Source organism: Bos javanicus, chromosome 27, assembly GCF_032452875.1.
Source record: "Bos javanicus breed banteng chromosome 27, ARS-OSU_banteng_1.0, whole genome shotgun sequence".
Lineage (NCBI taxonomy): Eukaryota > Metazoa > Chordata > Mammalia > Artiodactyla > Bovidae > Bos > Bos javanicus.
In genome coordinates, this window is record NC_083894.1 from 19,504,672 (window position 1) to 19,532,068 (window position 27,397).

General features: G+C 41.5%; 1 protein-coding gene and 1 pseudogene across 6 annotated transcripts in view; both read left to right on the forward strand.

Annotated features, from left to right (window-relative positions):
- The window catches only part of MTUS1 (microtubule associated scaffold protein 1), a 187,103-nt gene that overhangs the window by 97,302 nt on the left and 62,404 nt on the right, over positions 1–27,397 (forward strand). For 4 of the 6 annotated variants that reach the window (XM_061404292.1, XM_061404295.1, XM_061404294.1 and 1 more), the window contains 2 exons: positions 7,711–7,845; positions 10,303–10,341. In XM_061404292.1, coding sequence (XP_061260276.1) covers positions 7,711–7,845; positions 10,303–10,341 — 174 coding nt within the window. Of the gene's footprint in view, positions 1–592; positions 798–7,710; positions 7,846–10,302; positions 10,342–24,137; positions 24,548–27,397 lie in introns of those variants that run through there. The other 2 variants (XM_061404300.1, XM_061404298.1) reach the window with 2 other exon arrangements.
- Positions 18,906–19,024, forward strand: LOC133240155 (5S ribosomal RNA; annotated as a pseudogene).

The window sequence follows — 27,397 nt, forward strand, 5'->3', positions numbered from 1 at the left end:
TGAAGTTTGAAGTCGTGGCAGATCAGAGGGTTTGCGTTTATCTGTTGATTCTTGATTTGAAAAGGTCATTGACACGTGTATTCCCTTAAGGTCATTGCACTTGCAGCATTCTCTGTTTGTAACAGGAAATGTTAAAAACAAAACCACCTGAACAGAAGCACCCAGGTGCTCTCAGGGGGGCCTAGAGGGTTGTGTAGTGTTGGCGCTTGTGACCCTGGCAGGAGGCGCGTCCGTAGAGCCACTGCCCAGCGTCCCCAGCGACAGCCATGTTGCCACGGCCCCGCTCAGGACCGCGTCTGACACTCCCAAGGAGGGTGTCACAGTGCTTTTGTCTGTTCCTTTTTGTCTTTTAACAAAGGGGCTTCCCGTGGACCCACAGAGCCTGTCTACTGGCTGTGTGTCCCTGTCTCAGATGAAGCGTTCAAATCAATGAGTCTCTTTCTTAGATGGATCCACTAGCCGGTTTAATCTGTTCTGTGTAGTGCCTGGGAGCTTAGTTTTTTTTTTTTTCCCTGCTCCATTCTAATTCACTAAGAGCAAGCATGAGGAATAGGAGCGTGAACATGGCTGCAGTTTTCCTTGCTTGAGCTTGCTGTGATCCTTTTAAATGACTATACCAGGAGGATTTCGCAGCTGTACAGAAACGGATGCGTCTTCGAAAATATTTATCAATTCTACATTCTCCGCACCAGCCGGCTCAGAGAGGCACTACGATGCTACCTTATTGACATTGCTGGTTCTGGGATCCTACACCCTTTGTATAGTTCCTTTGTTAGCCACGTTTACTGGCAAAAGAAGTAGGTCGACGATTTCTGGTTTGATTCTTTCTTTGTAAGCATGCTTAAATTTCCTTCAATAAATTGACTTAGTATCTCTCAATTGCTATCTTTATAACTCGTAATTTGTTAATTGTGGTATTTCTCGGGCATGTTTATATTGAAGTTGTGAATGGTTCTTCATAGAACCAATTTTATTGTGTGTTTTGTGTTTGGGAACTCGGATTAAATATAATTCAGCAATGTTGTCGATGTTCTTGGCACATGAGATTACTTTATAAAAGACTGGTTAATGGTCTCATTTGTGATGAAACAACTGGTAGTTTTTGTTTGCCCAGTCGTTGTGTGAGTATAGGGAAAATACTTTCCTAGACTTAGAATCAAATCATCACATTTTAATGCTTTTACTTATATGCTATCTAAAAATATTTAAAATGTGTGTTTTTTCGGAATTACCTTCAAACGTGAAAAAAATCATTTTGAGCTGCAGTGTTTCTGATTTCTGATAATGATCATGGAACGATCATGATTTCTGGTCATGTTAGGAAATAACCTTTCGATCTGTGTTTTAAATTCTTCTGGGGTGAAGCCTTTGGATGCTTTTAAAGAATGTTTCCTTGCTTTGTTTGCTCCTCTCTTTGTGATGTGATGCTGTCAGTGCAGTCGCTTCTGAGATGACAAGATGCTCTTAGAAAATTCTGGGTTGCCGTGCTTAAGGATGCTAGAGAAATAACACGACCAAGTTCTAAAGCAACTGAATCAAAATGTATAAGACAATAAACCTTTCTTTTGTGGGGGTTCCAGCAGGTGCTTTGTGTGTGTTCTTTTCAGCATAGAAAATTTTTAAAGTTACAGTGTTGATTTTTTTTTTAAACATATATTAGTACAAAATTTAATCTGGTAGTTTCTGTATCAAATATGCTCATTTTTAGAGGTTAAATGTTGTAAGCTCTTCCAGACTCAGAGAGCTAAGGTCCAGTTTTTAAGATCATTGGATAAAAATACGTTATATAGTGTAGGTCTTGTAAAGAGGGGAAGGTTTGAGGGACCTTTGTGTGAGTGTAGAAGGCGGTCTCAGGGGAGTCAAGAATTTTGCCATATTAGCAGATATGAAGCCCAAGAGCGTCTTACACCTTCCAGTTTGGCCGGAAAAGCATGATGAGCACATTTATTTTTGAGAGACAGATGGCAAGGGGAAATGAAAGGTTGCACGCCTGAGCTGTCTGCACTGTCTGGGAGACGGAACGGGTGAAGGTAAACTAAAGACATGGAGCTTTCTCTCCCTTCACCTTCACGGCCAGCCCTGGTGCGCGCGGCATGGTACGGTAGAAAAGAGCATCCGAGTTGAACTCCTGCAAGCTGTCTTACTAACTCATGGAAGCTGGACAGTCTCACACCCTCTTAGCCTCAGTGTTCTCACCCGATGAATGGGCGGGGAGACCCAGATTGTCCTAAATCCCCTAAATCCTTTCGGCGGCAAAGGCTTCTGCCTACCTTTAGTTTTCTTCATGATGATAAAATGGTACCTAATAGCTTGGAAGAAGGGTGTTTGGAGCAGGGATCAAGGTGATGGAGAGAAGGATCTGTCTCACTCGCCTTCAGTCCCGTCCTCATTGCTGAATGGCAAGTGGGTATTGTGTCACCTGCCAATACCGGTCAGTTGGTGAGAATCACCCGGACAGCAGTGAAAGTTTTCCCAGCTGCTTCCAGGTTCAGAGCAAACCCAGCGTGGGTTTGACCACTGAAGCCTGCCTGAGGTGAGGCAGGCGGTGAAAGGCAGGTGGTACATACGTTGACCCCGTGTTCCAGCACATACCCAGTACTTAAGCACATCCGAATGGACGATTGAATAAGAAAATACTATCATCTAGACTGGTGTTTTGTCTTCATTCTTTTCTGGACTGTGTCTGAGACCTTCCTGTTAGTACAGGGTTGGGTGATTTTGCGTTTGGAATTTGAGAGCTTGGACGTTAAGTCGTGATTTGATTCGAAGCCAGGTGGGCAGAGGATCTGGCGCAGTGGGAAGTGTTAAGCTGATTCATCGAAAGTTCGGAAAACAAGCAGAAGGTTGGCTCCGTGTGTATATACATGTTTTTTAAACAAAAACAAAAACTAACGTGGAGCAGGCGCTAGAGTGTGGTGTGAAGTGTTAGTTCTCAAATAACAGTTTGGAACAGTGGAAGCCTTTCTCTAGCAGGGAAATCTTTTTCCTTGTGCTTGGACTTCTCTGGAAATCTCTTCATTTTATCTGTAGACTCGGTCATCTCTGTCATTTCACTTGAACCACATTCTGCGTGTGGGGAAATGAAGGATTCACGAGCATCTGTTACTCTGGCATAATCAGGGCAGCTAAGACCAGGGCTGACAACAACATGGGGGCAGTTCTAAAACGGTGTGTATTAGACCTGGCTGAGGCATGGGCGATCACTCGTGGGACCTCACACGTCGAGTTTACAAACCAGCTGTCACGGAGTGGCTGTGCCTTCTGGAGCACCATATTGGGGAGAATTCCCACTGGGTGTTTGGCCTCAGAGGGACCCCGCGCCCGTTAGTGGGGGTCTGCGCTGTCTGCACACTAGGGGTTCAGACCCTCTCCTGCGTAGACAGGTGACACGATTCAGCACAGCTGGGCAGTGGCCCAGTCAGGACCAGGATTCAGATAGTACAGGCTCCATTCCCTTCCTCGACACTAAGGTGCTTCCGTCATTCTGTTGGAACTTGTGCCGCTGAAGGGTTTATCACTGGGACATAATAACTCTAGGCGAGAGGAAATGCAGACATTCTCAGCATACCCAGCCGGCTGCCCAGCTGAAATAGAAGGCGGGAGAAATATTCTCAAGGCATCGTGCCTTGTAATAAAGGTCGTCCTTTCAGTTGGGGTTTACTGGAAAGCGACAGGCCAGCTTAGAGGAGAGCTTTAGAGAACTGAGGGATGTGTAAGTGTTGGTCACAGGTCAGCACATTAGTAACATGGGAGAGAATGAAGGGGGCATGTATAGTAGATGATCAGAGAGAGAGAGATGTGTGTGTCTGTGAGTGTGTGCATATGTGTATGTGTGTGTGTGTGTGTTTATGTATGTCATATAAAAATGGAAGTGTATGTGTTTATGTGTGTGCATATGTGCATATATGTGTGTGAGTTTATATATGTCACATAAAAATGGAAGTGTGTGTTTATATGAGTGTGTGCGTATGTGTATATATATATGTGTGTGTGTGTGTGTGTGTGTGTGTGTGTGTGTTTGTACCCCAAGTCAAGCTCATTTTTATCCTTGTCGTAGGGAATGTTGACCCTCATGTGTTAACACTGATGCGATCGCATGCCGGCAGGACTGAGCCTCCAGGGTGGCGGTGAGACACCTGGCCCCCAGCGCCTCCTGTTCTGCACATGACTGAGTTGGGAATATTGTCCCTCATGAGAAAAGACTTTTGCTTTCATGACAAATCCTCTTACCGAGTCCTTTGGAAACTGAAAGTCTTTATGTTCAAAACTTAGAAATAAAACATGTGGATTTACTATCATATGAATTTATAATATGTCTGTAAGTTAAATTCAATTTTTCAAAATTTGAATAGGCAACTTATTTGCTGCTGAATATAGCTTTCAAAATGTGTCAAGAAAAGGCAGACTCAGATCCAGATTGTTGTAATACATGGTTGATACCAATAACGTCTTTCACTTCCCTTCATAGATTTTGGTTTAGTGTAGGTGGAAATGTTGATTGAAACCCAATATCCATTTTATATGAAATTCTAAAAGACATGCTCTATGACACTTTGGTTTTGTTTCTTTAAGACTATGAAGTCACTCCCCATCGGTTCTTTAAAAAGTTATGTTGAATTTTATAGTAGTCATATCTTTAGTGTTTAACATTTACATTAGCTCCCCGTCAGCTTTGGAAAACTCTATGGCACCCCACTCCAGTTCTCTTGCCTGGAAAATCCCATGGACGGAGGAGCCTGGTGGGCTGTAGTCCATGGTGTCGCTGAGGGTCGGACATGACTAAGCGACTTCACTTTCACTTCTCTCATGCATTGGAGAAGGAAATGGCAACCCACTCCAGTGTTCTTGCCTGGAGAATCCCAGGGACGGGGAGCTTGGTGGGCTGCCGTCTATGGGGTCGCACAGAGTTGGACACTACTGAAGCGACTTAGCAGCAGCAGCAGCAGCAGCAGCAATCTCCACGTTCTAGGGAATAAGGGAATTGGAAAGGATAGGAAATAGACAGAAACTTGTCAGCGGGAGGGAAGACTATGTAGATTGGGCCTGATATTAAGTGTTACCTGGGCACAGGAAGAACAAACAGATGGCTCCCTGTAGGGGGGACTTGACATTGATCAGGGCAGAGTGATGGCAAGTCTTCACCAGGTTCAAGTGTGACATCCTTCAGGACTCTTGTAGAGCTGGACAGTTTAGCCTAGGCAAAAATTTCTGTCTTCAAATTTATAAATATTAGTAAATAGGGTTGACATCTCATCCCTTTGCAGAAGTGTGAAGTGAAGAAAGGGATCAAGATTGGTGATAAAGACCTTTGTGATTGTAAGTGTTAATAATTAGAATGGAATTGGATGGTTAGAATTGGGTGTTGAAAATTATTTTGAAACAAATGATTAAAAAGTCCAGTCTGGGTTGGCAAAGGGGGAAATTAAGCCTGGAAACCAGGTTGTGAATGATCAGACCTCCAGCCCAGTAAGTATATGGTGACATAAACATGCCGGGGGTTTGTATGGAAATGGATAAAAAGGTTAACTTTTATGGGAATTGAAAAAACTATAAAACTTCCTAAGTATTTTTCTTTTGATTTCTTTTACCCCTTCTGAGATGTGGAGAGAAAAGGGCAAAGTGCGGTGTGTACACTCTTGAGCATTATGTGTAACATGGTAACCTCTCAGCAAGAGCCAAGCCAGCGCTGTTAAAATTCCTTGTAGGAGCCGAGCTCCTGGACAGTGAACTTTTTCAAAGATTATTCATTTCTGGAGAACTAAGAAGAGAATTTCAGAATGAAAGGACATACTGATGCCTTTTAATTAGGTCACTGCTGCTGCTCTTCTCTCTGTTTTTATTACCACTTACTAAAATTGGAAACGGCCTTTTTGATATATGTAATTTTATGTGTTATTTTTGGCTGCATTGGGTCTTCGTCACCGCAGGTGCTTTCTCTAGTTGGAGTGAGTGGGGTCTACTGTTTGGTTTTGGCCTCGGAGGCTTCTCAGTGCAGTGGCTTCTCTTGTTAGGAGCACAGGCTTCAGGAGTCGTGGCTCTCAGGCTGCGGAGCACAGGCTCAGGAGGGGTGATGCACAGACTTAGTTGCTCTGCAGAAGGTGGGATCTTCCTGGATCAGGGGTCAAACCTGTGACTCCTGCCTTGGCAGGTGGATTTTTACCACTGAGCCACCCAGGCAAGTCTCTGAAACAGCTTTTTGTGTTATCTTTACATGCCGATACTATTGTTTCCAAACCTTTCCTTTAAGGTTTTGGACATTTAGCGTGATTCTGAAATGTAGATAACACTCAGCCAGAAACAGTGCAGTAAGTGATGGGGGTGCTGGTTATGTTCCTAAAGTTTCCATAGTCCTCTCAGCCGTATCAGAGCCGGGAACACTGTTTCATGGGACCTCATTACGGGCCCAGTGCACCTTTCCCAAAAATGCAGTGTGAAAATGCATTCTTATTGAATTCAGAGCACAGGAAATAGACCCTGCTTCTTCGTTTCGCTTGCCTCTTCCCCTGCTCCTTATAAACCTTAAGGATACAATAGAAGATTTGGGTTTTTTTTTTTTTCAATCCAGTAGGAAGCTATAAATATGAAGAGAAATTTCTCATTTAGGGAGAACCTACATAAACATACACTCTACACAGTTGTCTCATGTAACTGAAAGATACTTAGTTTTTCATTGCCCGGGGCTCCAGTCATTACTGTGCAAAAGAAGAAATACAAGTAAGCAAGGCATCTGTTGAAGGCTTTGTCTACAGGTTACTCCATGGTATCAGATTTTCATTCTGGTAGACAATCGAGTTACAAATTATTGATTTTTTTAAAGGTGTGTTTTTATTTCCAAATGTCACTGTCTTTTGATAATGCCAAAATTGCCTTTAGGGTCCCAGTGAAGACAGAGAAGCAAAATCAGAGACTAGCAAAATAGCAGACATCCTTTCCAGGACCATTGACATATCAGACCTAGAATAGAGTATTTGGTCACCTTCACTCTGACCTCCTCCTAGGAAATAGTGTAGGTCTGGTTCTGCAGGAGCCTCCTTTTGCTAGTTAACTGTCATGGACTCAGAATTACAGCATAGTCTAAGCACAGGTGGCTAGTCTCAGATTTGCTCCAAAAGTCCTTTATTCAGTTCCTTTAACGCCTGGAAACGTCCCCCCGCCCCCAACCCCGAGTTAATTCCTGTGTGAGTGAGAGAAGAAAGGTTTGCGTGGAATACAGGAGATGCTTTTATTATTTAGGTGGAATTCCATTTTCTGTTTCAATTCTGAGGCTTAGGCACCTTTGTTCTAGGGCAGATGTTGGAGCTTTAGCTTCTTGCGGCAGCGGAGAAGGGTCAGAACCTGATCTCATCTTCACAGCTACAGATGAGCTTGAGGATAATACTCATCCCTCGGTACCATGGGGGATTGGTTCCAGAACCCCCGAGGATACCAAAACACCTCCCAGGTTTCATGTGGGATGACAGCTGCCCTGGACCTGAGGCATGAACTTGGGCTGTGCCAGGATGTGTGATCACCCTGGTTACATCTTACCCTGCATCCCCGTGAACAGGAACTACCTGTTGTCTGTCTTTGTATCCCCACCACCCAGTAACGACCAGCAGGTGGTGTAGGTGCTTAGTGAGCACCTGCTAATTCAAGGGGGACAGATAGGTCACGGAAGAGTCATACTGTGGTTATCAGTCAACTGAAATGCACTTTTCTGTTCTATTCTAGCTGGTAATGCCGCTGTCATCAAATATGAGGAAAAACCTCCAAAACCAGCATTTCAAAATGGCTCCTCAGCATCCCTATATCTGAAGCCCTTGGTACCCAGAGGTCACACGCACTTTCTGAAAACTCCTCCAAAAGGTATGGGACCTCCTGGTGAAGAGAAGAGGAAGATGAGGCTTTTCAAATCCTTGGCTTGTAGGAGGTTAAAATGTTGACAGCTTCACAGTGTATCGGACTTTTATTTACAAAAAGTCTGAGAAATAAAGCCATAACAGATTTTATACTGAGGGAAGCTCTTCTTGTTCTGAGAGTCTGCTGGTTCTGTAGCTAAAACTTGATACACAGAAATCAGCAGATAGAGAAAAGCTATAAGGTGATAAGAAATAAAACTTCCAGAGTTAAATTATGTGAAAGTGGCGATCTATAGTAATGGCATAGAAATGCATGGTTTACTTCATACTTTGGGTCCAACCATGTTATCCTCACCCCCGCCACCCCACCGCTTTATTTATCTCGTTTATGAATCACTCACTTTGTAATTGCTGCAACTATGAAGGTTAATCTTCAGGTTTACAACATAAGTGGTATATACTTCTGGGGTCACCAGCCTCTGGAATCTAATGCCTGATGATCTGAGGTGGAGCTGATGTAATGATAATAGAGATAAAGAGACAATAAAAGTAATGCACTTTAATCATCCCCAAACCATCTCTCCACCCCGCAACAACCCGCCACCCTGCCCCCAGGTCTATGGAAAAGTTGTCTTCCATGAAACCAGTTGCTGGTGCCAGAAAGGTTGGGGGACCACTGCTTATATGCAATGTTCTCTTGCAGCTTTATCACAGTGGAGCTGAAGCACATTAACAGTTGTTATTCAGTGAACTGAAAGATTGTTTAGCTGAAAGAATAATTGTGAATGAGAAGCTTGAGCGGTCATACGTGAGGCATATTTATATTAGAGAGATTAAAAAACACAGAAAGTTACACAGTTCTCCTTCATCCCATCGACCGCGAATAACCGCTCCATTTCCTCCTGTTCGTTTCTTTTGCATGTGTAGTCATTTTCCTTTTGTTTCAAGAAAACTCAGAGCATGGTATGTACACTCTCTTGTGCTTCGTTGTTTTTTATTAATTTAGTAGTATGTCATGAGAGCATCTTCATTTTAAATGACTATGAAAGTGCCTCCTGTTTTCTAATTCTGTGGTTCCTGAACACAATTTCTGACTTTCACTGTGGCACCTTATACTGGGATGAACATCTTTGAAGGTGAACGTTGTTCATTGCTTCAGATTCTAGTTACATCCATGAGGTTTCCCTACAAGAGGGATCACTGAGTTAAACTGTATGAATCTTTGGGAACTTGTTATTATGTCATTAAATAATGTTCCAGAAAGGTATTAGTCTCTCAAAGCAGTGTGTCTGTTGCTCTGCGTCCTTCTCAACATGTGTGTATGTGTGTGTGTGTGTGTGTGTGTGAGAGAGAGAGAGAGAGAGAGAGAGAGAGAGAGAGAGAGAGAGATGTATGTATGTGAAGGTTCCTGTGGTAACTTGAGGTTGATTACCTATTAGTATTTACCAACATTTTTTCTTTTCTATTGAATTCAAGAGAGAATAGGTACAGATACTGGCAGAAAGATTCTTCCAAGTGCCAACAGGTTCTCATCTCTCCAAGGTCTTAAATAAACTTCTGAGGCATCAAAAGACCCCTTGATGGGATGACATCAGTTTATGAAATCTGTGTTTTTTATTGATGGATGATAAAGCCCCGTGATCTGCACACACACTGGTACCTGGAAAGAAAATGTCTAACTTTGAGACTAAGGCCACTTGCAGAGTTAGAATAGCTTGATTCCTCGGATACCTTTACAGAACAGAGAACCTCAGTATTCTAAAATGCCCTTTTATTGAATTTATGAGCTTTTGTATCACAGAGGTTTTACTTGAGTGGAAATCAATGCTTTCCATTTACAACAGCCACATATTTTGAGAGATTATCGTCTCTGTAAAATTCCATGGATAGAATGTGGCAACTGTTCTTACTGATCTGCTGGTGCTTTGCCCTAGAAATGACTCTATAATGTCAGGAAAACGTGCTCATGATCTCCTCGTGACTGACTTTTGTAGCTCTGTGCCTGTCATGACTCCTGGTTATATTTGTTTTTCAGCTTTATGGGTGTATAATTGACAATGAAAATTATAATAAATTTGATTTAATGCATATATACATTGTGAAAGAATTCCCCTGCTAACAATTTTATATCATATCCATTTGAAGGAAGAGACTTTCTTTCATAAAGTCTGGCCCTTTTCCTGATCTGTAAGTGGTGGAATAGCATAAAGTATGTAAGACACGTGTAAATTCAGTACTGTTGAATTTGAATTTCAGCAGTTCTTGAATTGAAAAAACACTGTGGTTTGTCCTAACATATTTAATTGGTGACAATGAATAATATCACCATTAAACCATTAAACTACCATTTTGATCTTATTTGGAATGTCTTTTTATGCTTGAGAGGGGGAGCTTTATTTGTAAAATGGTTTATTGTGTAATATTTCCTGTAAAATGTGTATCTAATATTTCTCTTATATTTTAGATCCTTCAAGAAAAAGTCTATTTACAGCCTTGAATACAGGTAAGTGACCACTTTAAATACAGATAGAAGAAAAGAATCATTTTATAAAGTTACATTATCAAGTACTTAAGTGTATTCACAGTGATTTTTCACTAGTTGCTTATAAATATACTTTGTTTTGTGGCATAAACATAACTGCTTGTGACGTTGGCTGGCATAGGGTTAAGACTTGGTGAACATAGTTGCTAAGCCTTCTGATGCAGAAGGATGGTTTATTAATCACAGATAATTTGCTTTTTTAAGTAATGCTTTTCTTCCAAATGTGGAGCATATTTATTATTCAACATGTGGAGATATGGAGAATATACTTTTTTTAAGAAATACATGATTGTAAAATGGATAGTCTTTAATGGTTAAATAATCTTGTGATCAGGTTTAATAGTATCAAGCAGTTAACATTTTTCTTTTCCTTTTCACACTTCTATGGAAAAAAATCAACACCTATCTCTAAGACTGTCTCTGAACCTTTGAACATCAACTGGGACTTTAAAAACTTGGTCTCTTGAAGCCAGAGAAGATTTTATAAACTGTACTCATTACAGTTTCTATGTTTTATCTATAGCTGGTTAGGTCCCTGTCCACTACTTAAATTCTCCTCCTTAATATGTGGATATAAGACAGTTTTATGGCTTCTGAGTCCATTGAGGATTACAACAGCAAATCAAATGGCAGAGGCAGAAGGGTATTACTATGACACACTGATTACAGATTATTATGCTTCATGATAGCTCTGGGAGCTATGGATATAAAGGTGAGCCCCAAATGAGTAAGGGTTTTGTCTTCAGAAAGGTTCCAGGAAAGTTGAAGGATTGCACAAATAAATATACAATCACAACTGCAATAAATTTTAGGAAGGAGCATTGCTGGTTCCTAGTTAAAGGCTATGATGCAGTGAGGCAAGTCTGAATAGGAGATATAAATTTGTGGACACCCCTCACCCCAACCCACTGTATATTAAAGAAAATGGGATGGATAACCTTACATATGGAATAACTTGATGCTCCTGAGGCGTGCTTGGTTTCCTCAGCTTAGTCAGGCAGGCAAGTTACAAGCTTACCTGTTACAGGCTCTCACTTACTATAGAGCTAGAGAGGACCCAGCCATGCAGAGCAGTTTAAATTCTAAAGGCTTCGAAGAGCCTGAGTTTGAATATACATGTTTACCAAACCAATTTTTAAAGCCCAAAGGAAACTCGTCTGTACACAATGAGATTTTTATTTTCTTTCATTTTAAATTTCCAGCACATCCTAAGATTTAGAAGATAAAATATTGCAGGTGGATTCTTTACCACCTGAGCCACCAGGGAAGCCCAACACGCTACAGAATGACTATATGCTAAATCAGATAACTTTTATCTGAAAGCGAGGTGATAATTCTGGGTTTAACTGGGAAACTTCCCAAGTGTCTTCCAAAGTGGCTGCACTGTTCTACATTTCCATGAGCTCTTCCACATCTTTGTCAACACTTGCTTTTGTTTGTTTTTAACTCATTTTTATCAGACTACAGTTGATTCACAATGCTGTGTTAGTTTCTGCTGTACAGCAAAGTGATTCAGTTATACATATATCCACTCTGTCTTAGGTTCTGTTGCCATATAGGTGATTAACGAGTATTGAGTAGGGTTCCCTGTGCTACACAGTAGGAATGAGTTATCTCTTTTATATACAGTAGTGTGAACACATGTTTTTGTCCGCTTTTTTTTTTTTTTTAATTTTTATTATAGCTCGTGGGTCTAGTCTAGATCTAGTGTTAGTTGCTCAGTTGTATCTGACCATTTGTGACCCCATGGACTATAGCCCACCGGGATCCTGTCCATGGGATTCTCCAGATAAGAATACTCAAGTGCATTGCCGTTTCCTCCTCCAGGGAATCTTTCCAGCCCAGGGATTGAACCCGGGTCTCCTGCATTGTTGGCAGATTCTTTACCATCTGAGATACCAGGGAAGCCCTATTCTAGTGGGTATGAACTGGTATTTCATTGTGGTTTCAATTTGCATTTCCCTGATGGCTACTCAGATGTTGAGCATCTTTCAGAAGCTTATGAGCCATTCATATATCTTCTTTGGGGAACCACTTATTCAAGTCCTTTGCCCATTTAAAAATTATTTGTATTATTATTATTGAGGTGTAGGAGTTCTTTGTGTAATCTGAATATTAGGCTCTTATCACATAGGTGAAATCTTGTGAAATCATTTTCTCCCATTCTGTAGGTTGTGTTTTCATTTTCTTTCTTTCGTTCTTTCTTAATATTTCTTTGGCTGTGCCAGGACTTGGTTATGATGTGTGGGAACTAGTTCTCTGTCTAGGAATTAACCCTGGACCCCCTGTGTTGGGAGTGTGGAGTCTTAACCACTGCACCACCAGGATGTCCCTGTCTTTTCATTTTCTTGATAACACCCTTTGAGGCACATTTTTAATTTTCATGAGATCCAGTTTATGTTTCTTCTTATGTTGCTTATCCATTTGGCATTATGTCCACGAAGCCATTGCTTGTACAAGGTCATGAAGACCTATACCCATGTGTTCTTCTGAGCATTTTACACTTTCAGCTCTTAGACTTTGTTGCATTTTTGAGTTAATTTGAGTTAATTTCTGTATATGATAGGAAGTAGGGGATCCAACTTAATTCTTTTGCATGTAGGTTTCCAGTTGTCCCAGCACCGTTTGTGGAAAACACTGCCCTTTCCTCCACCGAAGTATCTTGGCACCTTTGTTGAAAACGCTTCGCTGTGAACATGAGGATTTGTTTCTGGGCTCTCTAAGCTATCCCATAGGCTTCCATGGTGGCCCAGATGGTAAAGAATCTGCCTGCAATGCTGGAGACCCAGGTTCGATCCCTGGGTTGGGAAGATCCCTTGGAGGAGGGCATGGCAACCCACTCCAGTATTCTTGCCTGGAGAATCCCATGGACAGAGGAGCCTGGCGGGCTACAGTCCATGGGGTCGCACATGGATCTACGTGCCGATCCCCATCAGTACCACGTTGTCTTGCTTACTGTGGTGTGACGAGTTCTGAAATCAGAAAGTGCACATCCTTCAACTTGTGCTTTTTTCAAGATTATTTTGACTGTTCTGAGTCTCTTGAATTTCCATGTGAACATTGGTGTCAGCTTGTCTATTTCAGTAAAGAAGTTGGTTAGGATTTTGATGGATATTACATTGAATCTGTAGATGCGTTTCTGGAGCATTGGCCAGCTTTACAATATTCAGTATATTGATTCATGAATATGGGGTGCCCCCCCCCTTTTAGTTATGTCTCCTTTCGTTTCTTTCAACAACTTTTTGGTAGTTTTCAAAATACAAATTTTGCAGTTCTTTTGGGAAGTATTTGTTGTGTGACATCTCTGTGCTTTGGGAGCTGCTATTGATACTGGTCACAGTGAAGGAACTAGTTAAACAAGTCTAATATGCCTGCTCTGTGCAGCTTGGAAAGGCAGTCTTAATTTACATCTCAAGTCAGTGATTACATAAAGTATTGTAGGGCTTCCCTGGTGGCTCAGTGGTACAGAATCAGGAGATTCTCAGTGGTCAGTGCAGGAGACACGGGTTCGATCCTTTGGTTGGAAAGATCCCACATGCCACGGAGCAACTAAGCCTGTGTGCCACAACTACTGAGCCTGTGCTCTGGGAACTGCAACTCCTGAGCTCGTGCACCACCAGTACTGAAGCCCACACTCTCTATTGCCTATGCGCCGCTGCAAGAGAAGCCACTGCAGTGAGAAGCCCACACCCCACAAGTAGAGTAGCCCCGGGTCCCCACAACTAGAGAAAAGCCCTCACAGTAACAAAGACCCAGCACAGCCCAGAATAAATAAAAATATAAAGCATTGTAAAGGATATTTGTTTTCATAGGCATAGCAATAAAAAAACCCCTCCAATATATATCTCCTTTGAAAAACTATTAGCGTTAGGCATTTTCCCTTGTCACATTGTGGGAGAACTGTGATGTCTTGTTTCCAAAGCCTATCATTGACACTTAATGTAACAGTGACCCTTGATAGGGAAGGTCATCACAATGGCAAATTAACAACTGACTGAGAAAAGAAATGGACAGTATAAATCACACCATGGTTTTGTCTGGCAAAGCCTCTAAACCATGGATTAGAAATAGGGCATAGGACAGAGTTTGAGAACGCCTGCCTTCAGTTAACCCTGCTCTAATAATTGCAGTGGGAGAACCTGTATTTTAAGGGGTCAGCACTGTGATTTAATCTAGATTTTGAGTATGAGCACGTATTTTCCAAAAGTCATAAACTTGACTTTTCCGGGCTTCTCTGCTGGTGGTTAGTGGTCATCATTATTTAAAACTGACTGAGTATTATGGTGAGCCTGCTCAGGAAAAGCACAGTGTGTTGGCTTTTGGAAGAGCAGCTTAGAAACTGAGAAAAGTGAAGTGTTATTGCCCAGTCACATCCGACTCTGCAACCCCATGGACTGTAGCCCGCCAGGCTCCTCTGTCCATGGAATTCTCCAGGCAGGAATACTGGAGTGGGTAGCCTTTCCCTTCTCCAGAGGATCTTCCCGACCCAGGGATTGAACCTAGGTCTCCCGCATTGCAGGCAGATTCTTTACCATCTAAGCCACCAGGGAAGTCCAGATGCTCAGAAGTAGTGTCCTAATAGCAGTGACTTTTTGGATGGATCATGTAACCTCTTAATACTAGTTTTCTTTTCTGTGTAATTGAAATGATTGATCCCTAAGGCTTCTCCCTGCTCTCTAAGCCTGTGATGGCAAAGCACATTGTCTTTCTATTCTGCTTGCAATGTCATCTTGTACATTGTACAGAAGACATTGCCTCCGCATACAGACATGCTCCTCTGAACATTAAATCTTATGGCTCTCAGATAGTTTTCTTTTTTTAAAGCAACAAACTGTGGTGGAGATGAAAACTGAGCAACTTCATATCTTTTCATTTGTGTACAGTAATCCCTTGACTTGAATTATAGCAGTTTGCTAAGTTCTAAAATGTTTAGCCTGTAAAGGTTTAGAAATCACCCTTTAGTATTTTTAAATTTGTGGTTTGAAATAAAATGTAGATAACGTTATATCCTGCTGTCATCTAACACAAGCAATCACTTATAATGGCTATTACACTTAACATATGCAGCAGCATTTAACTACTCCTCTTGTATATTTGTGGTACTTCTGTATCACATTCACACATGATCCTGTGATGAACATCTCTACAACGAATACCTTCAGGGGTTAGGGAATTTTTTGTGATAGATGCTTTTCTTTAGTTAATTAGTATATTGGCTGTGCTGGGTGTTCGTCTCTGCACTTGGGCTTTCTTCAGTTGCAGCGAGTGGGGCCGCTCTCTGGTTGTGGTTTCTTGCTGCGGTGGCTACTCATTGCAGATCACAAGCTCTAGAGAGCACAGCCTCGATGGTTGTGACATGTGAGATTGCCCTGTGGCATGTGGGATCTAAGTTCCTGGGCCAGGGATCGAACCCCTGTCCCCCTCATTGGTAGGCAGATTCTCAACCACTGGGCCACCAGGGAAGTCCCCTGTGATGGATTCTTGTAAGTAGTATAAACAAATCAAAATGCATGCATATTTGTCACCACTTCGCTCAGCAAATTGTTTTCCAAAAGCTTCATATCCCTTTTAAGCATGACTGACAACACAAAAGAGTACCGGCTTCACCATTTTTTTTTTTAAATTTGACTAGTTTAGTAGTTGAAAGTTTTGTGTCACTGTTTTAGTTTCAACCTTTCATCAGTTACATCAAAGACAGTTCCATCACCTCGTGGGAAAAGGAAGAGGAGCAGAAAGAGAATGAACTTGGCCGGCATTGACTATTGGTGGACACCTTGGGATTGCCTCATTCCCCTGGTGTCCTGATCTTGGGCTCATTGCTAAGCCTCTCCAAAGGCTCAGATTTCTCACTTGGGGACACGAGCATATTTCGGGAGGACTTCCCAGTATAGATGTATTTTATGTAGAGTTGTTATATAAAAAGCTCTCAAAGGATAGCTGCTAGGAGACAGTGACAAGGATAATCCTTTTCATTGTTCTTATGATTCTAGTGACTTACTATTAGAGCTCTTTTCCAGGAGAATGAATTATTTTAAATCCCTTAAGCAAGCAGGGAAAATCACTGAAAGTCAAGAACCACCCTCCTGGGGTCTAGCTGTTGTCATTTATTTAAAGATGATGATGCTGTAAGATTCTCACCAACACTGACTCTAAATAAAACTTGGTTTGCTGTTTATAAGGATGATGCCATGCATACCAGGTACTATTATTATGTGGTTCTACCCCACATTAAAGCTGTTAGGGATGCCAGAGCACCAGAGTTGTATTTATCCTGCTCTCTGATTATTTTACACAAGATCATCACTTTCAGGTGCCGTGGAGTCTGCCCCAGGGAAAGTAGAAAATGCATGCTCCTTCCACCTCCCCCCTCACTAAATCCAGCTCAGGAGGATCAGGTTGCTCTCTGTACCCCCTCTTGCAAGTGTAGAGAGATGGTTGAGAATCGCACACCTCCTCGGATGAGGTGCCACCAGCGTGGCCAGTGTTTCTTTCACTGAGAGTAGGGGTGAGGCTGTCCTCCTCTGTGGTTTTATGCTTATAACTGTCCTCTCCCACTTAAAAGGCAGATGGTGTTTGAGGAACGTGTGAAGTTTGGTATTCAAATCAGGGAAAGCGTGGATTGTTGGAACAAGGACCATCTGTTTATCAGGAGCTAGATTCTTAATTCACACACCACATACAAATATATTCCAGACTGAAGTTTTAAACAAACATCAGAATGTGAGCATGAAAAGTACAGACTTTACAGAAAAGACCTTTCCAGGAATGTCACTATGAAAGAAAGGATTTCTAATTATGACAACAAAAGGTTTAAACCTTGCTTTTGTCAAAGAAATTTTTCTAGGCATGGAGATGGATGTTAGCTGTAAATGGACTTGTGATTGTTTCACAATATTGACAAATAACAGACATACATCAGCAGTACCACAGGTTCAGTTTCAGACCACCCCAGTAAAGTAATTCTCGATAATTTTTGGTTTTCCATTGCATAAATGTTTACATTAAAGCTCAGCTGGTAAAGAATCCGCCTGCAATGCAGGAGACCCCAGTTCAATTCCTGGGTCAGAAAGATCCCCTGGAGAAGGGATAGCTATCCACTCCAGTATTCGTGGGGTTTCCTGGTGGTTCAGTTGATAAAGAATCCACCTGCAGTGTGGGAGACCTGGGTTCGATCCCTGGGTTGGGAAGATCCCCTGGAGAAGGGCATGGCAACCCACTGCAGTATTCTTGCCTGGAGAATCCCATGGATAGAGGAACCTGGTGGGGTACAATCCATGGGGTTGCAGACAGTCGAACAGGACTGAGTGACTAAGCACCCATAGTCTATTAACTGTGTGATAATAGCATTATGTCTAAAAAAGGTATGTATCTTAATTTAAAAATACAAAACAAAAAGTGTGAAATTTTGCAAAAAGTATCACACAGTGACACAGACACATAAAATGCGCAAATGCTGTGGGGAAAAATGATGTCGATAGCATTGCTCAACATGGGATTGTCACAAATCTTCTGTTTGTTTTTTTAAAAAAATAACCCCACAATATTTATGAAGAGCAAAAAACAGGATTATGCTTATACTGAATCGTTCCTAAAACTCCTAAAACTAATGTCTATCTTAATGTGCTCCTAAAACGAATGTCTATTTATCTCAACCGAAAGCCATTGTAAACAGTAGTAGGGGTCACACCACAAACTGGGACAACATCAGCAACCTGTTGACTCCAGTTCAGGCCATTTCAAATCAGGGTAAAGACAACTGCACGTAGGAAAGTAAACAGATCATCAGGGAAACGCAAATCAAAGCCTCAGTGAGATACCACCGTGCACCTGTCAGAGTGGCCATCCTCAAAAAGACCACCAATAGTAAACGTTGGTGAGGATGTAAAGAAAAGGGAACCCTGGTGTGCTGTCAGTGGGAATGTAAATTGGTGCAGTGCTATGAATATGAAGTATGTTTTAAAAATAGAACTATATGATTTAGCAGTCCCATTCCTAGGTATTTAGCCAAAGTGAAGTGAAGTGAAGTCTCTCAGTCGTGTCCAACTCTTTGTGACCCCATGGACTGTACAGACTCCTCTGTCCTTGGGATTTTCCAGGCAATGGTACTGGAGTGGATTGCCATTTCCTTCTCCAGGGGATCTTCCCCACCCAGGGATCAAACCTGGGTCTTCCACATTGTAGACAGACGCTTTACCGTCTGAGCCACCAGGGAAGTCCCTATTTAGCCAAAGATAATGACAACTCCAATTCAAAAAGATACATGCGCCCCAAGTCCCTATTTAGCCAAAGATAATGACAACTCCAATTCAGAAAGACACATGCGCCCCAATGTTCATAGCAACACCATATACAATTGCCAAGATATAGAAGCAGCCAAAGTGTCCATCAACAGATGAATGGATAAAGAAGATATGGGTGTGGGTGTGGAATATTACTTAACCATAAAAAATGAAGAACTTCCAACCACATGCGTGGACCAGGAGAATGCTGTGAAGTAAGTCAGACAAAAAAAGACATACTATGGTATCTATGGCCATACTATTCTGAATACATCCCATCTCGTCTGATCTCGGAAGCTAAGTAGTGCCAGGCCTGGTTAGTACTTGGATGGGAGACCGCCTGGGAATACCAGGTGCTGTATTTTGATCTTCCCTGGTGGCTCAGATGGTAAAGAGTCTGCCTGCAGTGTGGGAGACCCAGGTTCAATACCTGGGTTGGGAAGATCCCCTGGAGAAGGAAATGACAACCCACTCCAGTATGCTTGCCTGGAAAGTACCATGGATGGAGGAGCCTGGCGGGCTACAATCCATGGGGTTGCAAAGAGTCAGACACAACTCAACAACTTCACTATTACTATGGTATCTAAAAAATAATGAACATCACAAAACAAAACAGAAACAAGACTCACGGATACAGAGAACAAACTAGTGGCTACCAGTGGGGAGAGGGTATGGAAGAGGGGTAATACTGGGGAAGGGGATTAAGAGGTGCAAACTATTAGGTATAAAGTAAGGCACCAGGATGTAATGTACAGCACAGGGAATATAGCCAGTATTTTATAATAGTTTTAACTGGAGTTTATAAAAATGAGAAATCACTATGTTATACACTTGAAACTAACAACACTGCAAATAAACTATACTTCACTAAAAAAGGGTAAAAGAATTAGACACAAAAGAGATACAAAGGGCTAAGAAATATTGAAAAAGTTTACAAACTTTTTTTTTTTACTTTTTATTTTATATTGGAGTAGAGCCAATTAACAGTGTTGTGATAGTTTCAGGTGGACAGCAGGGGGACTCAGCCGCACATGCAATGTGTCCATTCTCCCCGAAACTGCCTGAACCCTACATCCAGGCCGCCACTTAACACTGAGCAGAGTTCCCTGTGCTATATACAATAGGTCCTTGTTGGTTATCCATTTAAAATATAGCAGTGACAAATATTATATTTCTGAGAGTGCTGGTGAAATGAGTGGGGACTAATTGTCTCATTCATATCACTGTGGGGGTGGGGGGAGGTGGCGTAAGTTACTGCAGCCCTTCCTGGAAGGAGGCATTTTGGCGACATGAGACAAAAGCCTTCTACCTCAGCATTCCGTTTATCAGAACTGATTCTAGGAAAATGATTGACTTATTTATTGCTTTTCAGAACTGTTTAAAAGGGGGAAAAATTGGAAATAGTCTGAATGATTTAAACAGTGGGTGTTGTTTATCTTCGCTGGCATTTCTATAACATTTTAAAAGCCATTAAAATAGTAACATAGAGGATTATTTAATGCCATGGAGTGATAATGCCATTATCATTTTCACATGATAATTTTAAGTTTTAAGTGAAAATTTTAAGTTTAAAAATAACTGGCTACAGAGCACTATGATGCACAGATAATTTGAGTTTTTAAAAAATTCTACATTGAACACACTTTTCCCCTTCGTTTTTAAAAACACACATTGTATGTGGATAAAACATTGTTGCTTTTATTTGGGGCGACCAGCACTAAAAGGTAATGCCGCTAATCTTGGAGAATTTATAATCTTATGGGTTGGGTGGAGATTGAATTTTATTTATCTATTCACTTTTGGCTGTACTGGGCTGTTACTGAGCGAGCTTTTCTCCAGCTGCAGCGATTGGGGAGCTACTCCCTGGTTGCGGTGCACGGACTTCTCATTGTGGTGGCTCCTCTTGTTGCGGAGCAGCGGCTCTGGGGCGTGCGGGCCTCAGGAGCTCTGACACGTGGGCTCAGGAGTTGCGATGCCTGGGCTGTAGAGCGCATGCTCAGTAGTTGTGGCGCGCGAGCTTAGTTGTGGGATCTTCCTGATCAGAGGTCGAACCCGTGCCACCAGCACTGAGAGGCAGATTTCTTACCACTGAGCCATCAGGGAAGCCCTTCCTAATCGTTTCATGTGAATTTTCTGATAGTTACAGTGTGTCTTACAGACCTTCTTACTACTAAGCAAGAAGATATTATGGAAGGAATGGAGGATTGAACTTAAAAAGTGCCATATATAAAAATAAAATCTGGCAATTAGGGCTATGTTAGGGAAAGGAAGGAAATATAATAAATGTTAAGACTGATACTCGTGCTGGAGTTCTTGGGAAGATTGGTTGAATTAGAGATGCTTGAATCCCTGGTTAAGCATTAATCTCCAGATTCTTAATGATAATTAACAATAACAAATAAATCTGTCCTAGTTGGATGTATTTCGTAGCATCTGAGCAACCCTGCACAGCCTATGCTGGAACCGTAGCATCATTGTTTTCTAATGTCAAGTCACTAATGAAACACACACACTTCTATACAGACTGCAGTGAGATCTGTGATTCTTGATGTTTGAATCTACTGTGACAGTGTAACACATTGACTGCCCAACACTTTTATCATCCATAACATACCTTCTTTAGTTTTTAAAGCCTTGCTGCTGCTAAGTCACTTCAGTCGTGTCCGACTCTGTATGACCCCATAGACGTCAGCCCACCAGGCTCTCCTGCCCCTGGGATTCTCCAGGCAAGAACACTGGAGTGGGTTGCCATTTCCTTCTCCAATGCATGAAAGTGAAAAGTGAAAGTGAAGTCGCTCAGTTGTGTCCGACTCTTAGCGACCCCATGGACTGCAGCCTACCAGGCTCCTCCATCCATGGGATTTTCCAGGCAAGAGTACTGGAGTGGGTTACTCTATACGATTATTTATTCATTATTTTTCTTTATTTGTGTCATTAATAGAAACTCAGTTCATATCATGGGCTTTTTATAAAGCTATTCTACCACTTAAACTTTTTTTAAAAAAAAACTTCGTTTTAATGACTCTGTGATCTTACTCTTAATTTTTATAACTAATTACATTTTTCTCATTTAAGTACTAAAAGTTCCTTAAATTTTTCCTTACGTCCTCTTAAATTAAGACTTTGTATAATTAAAGATGAACACTTTATCTTTCTTATATTTCTATATTTGGTATAAATTCAGAAATGACAGTGTGTGTACACACGTAACTGATCAAAGAAGTAAATTATTTGATCTTTCTGAACTAGTTTTAAAATCGGCTTCCCCAACCCCCCAGAAGTGTGTGTGTATCTATCTATCTATATATATAAAATAAAAATTGTTGTAACCCTGCAATTATTGCTGATTGATTATTTAAAAGAGTGCATGCATAAAAAGCGTTTAGGAGTGTGCCTGGCACATAGCATATTGTATGAGTTGGCTGTTTATCAATTGTCAAGGCTGCCTTTTTGCTTTGTGCACTTGTGCTGAACCGCCACCAGGCGGCAGACTTGTGTTTGGGAAAGAATAGAAACCCTGCTTGAGCTGTTCTTAGTCTTTCCCTTTTTCCCTGTGTGTGTGTGTGTGTGTGTGTGTGTGTGTACACGTTGCTGTAGAAATAGGAACTACTCCTTCTGACTTTTGACTTTTCCTTTTGACGCACTGCTTCTCTTTATTCTTATAGTTCCTAGCTGTGCTGTTTTTTGGCTTTGGGCTTTTTGCCTTTGAAGGAAGGAGCTCCCCAGAGGATGGGAAACACCGCAAGCCTCCCAGGGCCACAGGGCATCACTCACAGGGAGAAGCAGAGAGCCATGCTCTGCTGTTTAGAAAGATCATTAGCAACATAACTTTTCATATATGTGGTGTAGCTTAGGGTAGTTCAAGTAGACATTGTAATAAATATAACGAATTGATGGCATGTTGCTATTTTCTTCTTTTGGAGTAGTCCGGGCTAAAGGATTTCCCTTTCAACCAGGATAGAGTTTACTATTACTTAACTAACAAAAAACTAAACAAAACAAAAAGCATGTAAAGAGGGTGGTGTCATGTCTATTTTTAGTAATATCAGTGTTTAGTCTTCTATTTATAATTTTAATGCTGGTTTTTAATCTTAGTTTTTACAAGTGTTTTTTTCTTGGTGGGGAGCAGGAAGGACAGTTGGTTGTGGCAAATTAATTTGCTTTTTAATAAAAACTGTGATAAAGTGAAGAAGCAATACCTAAATGTAGCTTTTCTAGACTTTAATTCCTTGGTTAACAAGACCCCTTGTCTGTGTATGAATAGGTTGTAGCTTGCCCACAGAGGCTGGGTGGGGGTTGAGGGGGCGGGTGGGGTGAGTGCAAAGGGAGAAGGAATTACTCAGAATTTCCTTTCCTGCCTGTCTCCTCCACTCGTCACACCCTGAACACTCTAGAGAATTTCTGAAAGAGTAACTGTCCTGCACATTCTCATAGCATCTATTAGTTATTTATGGTCAACAGCCACATTTATTTCTGTTATCAAGCCTTGGAAATCTAGGAAACATGCATAGATCATTTTTTTTTACATATTGTTTTCTTATACTTTTTAAAATTAAAATCTATCAAGAGTTTGGGCTCTTCCTGGTTTAATAATATTAGCTTCACCTAAGTGAGCATTTTGCGGGTGCAATTCTCTTCTATGTCCACGCCTTTCTCCTGCAACATCTTTTAGTTTTTGCTATCATATTTTAATGTACTTTTTACAAAGGACTCTACTCAAGTAAACATTTGCTAGATCTCAATTCTTACTGATACACAATAATCTCACCTTCCTGGTGTTCCTAATCTCAAAACACTACTATTCTTGAAAGGTCGCCTGATATTCTGTAAGTGCAATGAGTCAAGCAGTAAGTGGAGTCTTTAGAATACTGCTTGTCAGACAAATTTTTTATTCCTCTGGAACTATTAAATTATATCTGATAGAGGTATTGCATTAAACTTTAATTGTTGGTTATTAGTGAGGTCTCCAGAATATGAGTGGTAAAGTTGAACTTTAACCTTTCCTCAATCTCTCATTAATACAGTAAAAAGAATTTTTTTAGAAATATAATGGACCTACAGTGCTACCTTAGCTCCAGATGTTATAGTAGGCATCTTACTTAAAACTGTAACTGGGAACACATTTGTCTCAGGTATTAGGTTTCTATATAGGTTTATGTAAAATATCTGAAAAAATGCCCTGTGTTACTACTAGTGTGTGTGTGTGTGTATATATAATTACAGTTTAAATTATAGATATAGTTACAATTTAAAAAACCAGAATACAGACTACTGTAATGAAGTCTTAATTCTTTATAATTACTAAATAAGTATTAGGCACGCCTCGAAGTAGTTGTTTCCCCTTAAGGATCCTCCAAGCCATCACCGAACCGGTGACATTATTGGTTGTTATGTAAAGCGCCTAAGACCACCCACTTTCTCCTCCCCTTCACCATCTCTGATGCAAACCATAACAACCCCATAGCATGTTCAGTGTGATGTCACTCAGAGGCTGCTGACTGCTGGGGCTGCTAGGAGGAGTTGCTTCAGAGGAAGAGCATTGTTTCTGCAACATCTGGCGGTGGAAGCGGAAGCCAGAAGCACTTGGATAGCTCTGGGGCTTTTCTTTTGTGTGGGCGCGGTAAGCAGCGTCTGGCATGTAGGCATGTTTTCTCTCGCTGTGCTTCTTGGCCTGGGAGAAGAGTGCAGGGTTGGAAAAGACAGTATGTGAGAGCCCGTGTGGGAGCTGGTTCTTCTGTGACATTTTCTTTCCACCTGCTCTGAAGACATGTTGTTGTCGCCCAAGTTCTCCTTGTCCACCATTCACGTCCGGCTGACTGCCAAAGGGTTGCTGCGGAATCTGCGACTTCCTTCAGGGTTTCGGAAAAGCACTGTTATTTTCCACACAGGTTTGTCTGGCACACCTCTCTCCGTCCTGTTACACTGGGTGGGGGGGCTTCTCGGTTACCTTGCAGGTGCTTATCAGAAATCTCCTAAGGGGACAGATTATTGAGGAAAGAAAGCTCTAATGGGAGAACCAGGCATAATTTGTCAAAATAAGCCGCTTTCTCTTGTGCTTCAACACATGTGCCTAGCACTTTTCCTTGTCTGCAAGCTACTGTCTGCTTGGCTTGTTCGTTGAAAGCCGAACTGTTGCCTGGATGCTCCTAGCTCTTTGCTCTGACACCAGCCAGATCTGGAAAAAAAAATCAGCACCTGTTCAGTTACATTTTCCTTCACATGATTTCGGAAATGGGAGACAGGTAAATCAAGACAACTAGCTCTCTTTCCTTTAAAGAAGGAGATGAAAAGAGAGGGTTCTGTAGTTTTTCGTTCTGTAGTTCCTCACTGAGGTTGTGACAGGCTGGTTTGGTATACTAAACGATGGCTGTGTTCTCAACATGCTGAAATAAAGCATCATAATGGTTGTGGACAGGTAGGAAATGAACGGCAAATTAAGTTTTCCAAGCTTCATGGCGAAAATGTTTGCAAATCACAAGAGACTGCCTCTAATCTTCCTGCTTGTATCTGCTTTTTATTTTCTGTGCCTAGAGATGGAAATGAATGCAGAGTATATTTTAGGCACATGTCACCTGCCTGCCCACTTTGAGAGGATTCATTTGCCTCCTGTCGCTGCCTGTTGTTTGGATATAATTGCAACTATGGTCAATTAAGTTGATTTCATGCTATAAACACGGGGAGTGCTGATCTTTTGAATCTGGGCTGGTTAGTGGTAACCGTGCTAGGATCCTCTGAGTATGTAAATATTGAGTAGATGTTGTTTTGTTCCCCATGAATGCCGGCTCTTCTGGGTCTTGTTTTCCATCTCTGTCCCCAGTGATTTTTCTCAGCTGACTGCTTTTAGTTTCCCCAGGGGCATCTCCCTGCCCTGTGGGATAATTCCCGTTTTTCTCCAGCACCTCTTCCTCGTGTTTCATAACTCCCCTTGACCTGTCACTGGAATCTGCCAGCCGGAATCTGCCAGCCTTTCCCTCTCGGTCTGAGCTGACAGCTGAAGGTAAATGGAACAAGTTCCTAGGGAAACAGTGGCTGTGTCTCTCCTAGCCTATACACCAGTCATTTTTCTCAACTTTAAAGAATAAAAAGGTGAAAAATAAAGATAAAAGGGTACCCTGTATTTGTAACAATCTGTAATCTAAAATAGCTCCCAAGTGGCTTTTAATTTTAACTTAAAAAAAAAAAAATCAATCCACATTCCAAGTTAAAAAGAAAATCAGACAGTGCAGAAGGTTGTACAGTTCCAGGTGAGCCTCTTTCTTACCCAGGCCCTGTGCCCTCTCCACAGATGCAGCCACGCTCGTGGGGGCTTGTTTATCCTTCCAGTAATTTTTCGAGTCATGTGTAAGCCCATGTAAGCTTTTTTACCCCTTTTTGTTTTACAGAAATGGAAGCATAATATATACTCTTTTATAGCTTACTTTTAAGCATGGATGTATCTTAGATTTGAATGTTAAGGCATTTATCTACCGCGTGCGTTTTAGCAGTCATATAACATCCCGTTGCTGACTGAGCCATGATTTAAACCAATCTTCCATTAGCAAACATTTTAGGTTGTTTCTACTGTTTTTATGAAGCAGATAGCTTTACAAAGGCAGCTTAAAACTTTTATTCCCAGAGTTTGACTAATAGTGACACTTGGGGCACATTTTATGTTTTGGATTTACATAAAAATATTTTTAACCATTCATTTGATGGCCATCATAGTTTCAGTGTACTTAAAGGTGATCTAGTTCTTCTGGTTTTACACCAGGAGGTTGGAGGCCCAGAGAATTAACTTGCCCAAGGACACACAGCCAGTGGCAGAGATGGGACTAAAACCTGGGACCTCTTGGTTTTGTTTTTTGGTTTTTTTTAGATTTTTTTCCAGCTGTGAATCTTGCTGTAATTCTGTTAGATCTAGTGAATAGCCATGATGGAAAGAAGAGTTTTGCATGTAGGAAGCATTTTATAATTAAGTAAAGAATATAATTCTACTTACCCCAGAAAGAATCTTTTATGAGCTTATCCATTTTGCACAACTAGAGGGTCTGAGAAACCTTCCAATAAAAAATAGACTGAAGTAGTCACATTTCTTCTTATCCACCTGGGTTGAAAACAGTAGAAAAAGAGGTGGTGTTGCTATTGGTTGCTGCACTGACCGTGGTATTGGCCTGGATTCCAAGAGCCCAGGGTTGTAGCCTCGGTTCTGCTGGTAACCAAGTCAGTGACCTTGATCACTTAACCAAACAGGGATACAGAATAAAGGAATCAGACGAGATGATTTCCAAGGTCCCTTCAACCTCAAATTCTCTGAATTTTCTGGCTCCAGATTTAAAAGTCCTTGATGTGTTACTGACAGCTGAAAATTATTCTTATCTAAACGAGTTCTCTGCTTATTTCCCAAACTCAGCAAATACTGATTTCTTTCTCTTCACACCATCGTTGTTTGGCCCTTAGTATATCCTCAAAGCCCCCATTGTTCTTTCTCATTTAACCACAATTCATGGGTTGCAAGAATCTATGACTCTGTCTTGTAAAATCCCTGTTGTTTTTACCCTCTCACTATTCTGCGGGCATGCTCAGTCACTCCAGTTGTGTCTGACTCTTTGCGACCCCAAGGACTCTAGCCCGTCAGGCTCCTCTGTCCATGGGATTCTCCAGGCAAGCATACTGGAGTGGGTAGCCATGCCTTCCTCCAGGGAAGCTTCCTGACCCATGAATCAAACCAGGATCTCCTACATGGCAGGCAGATTCTTTAC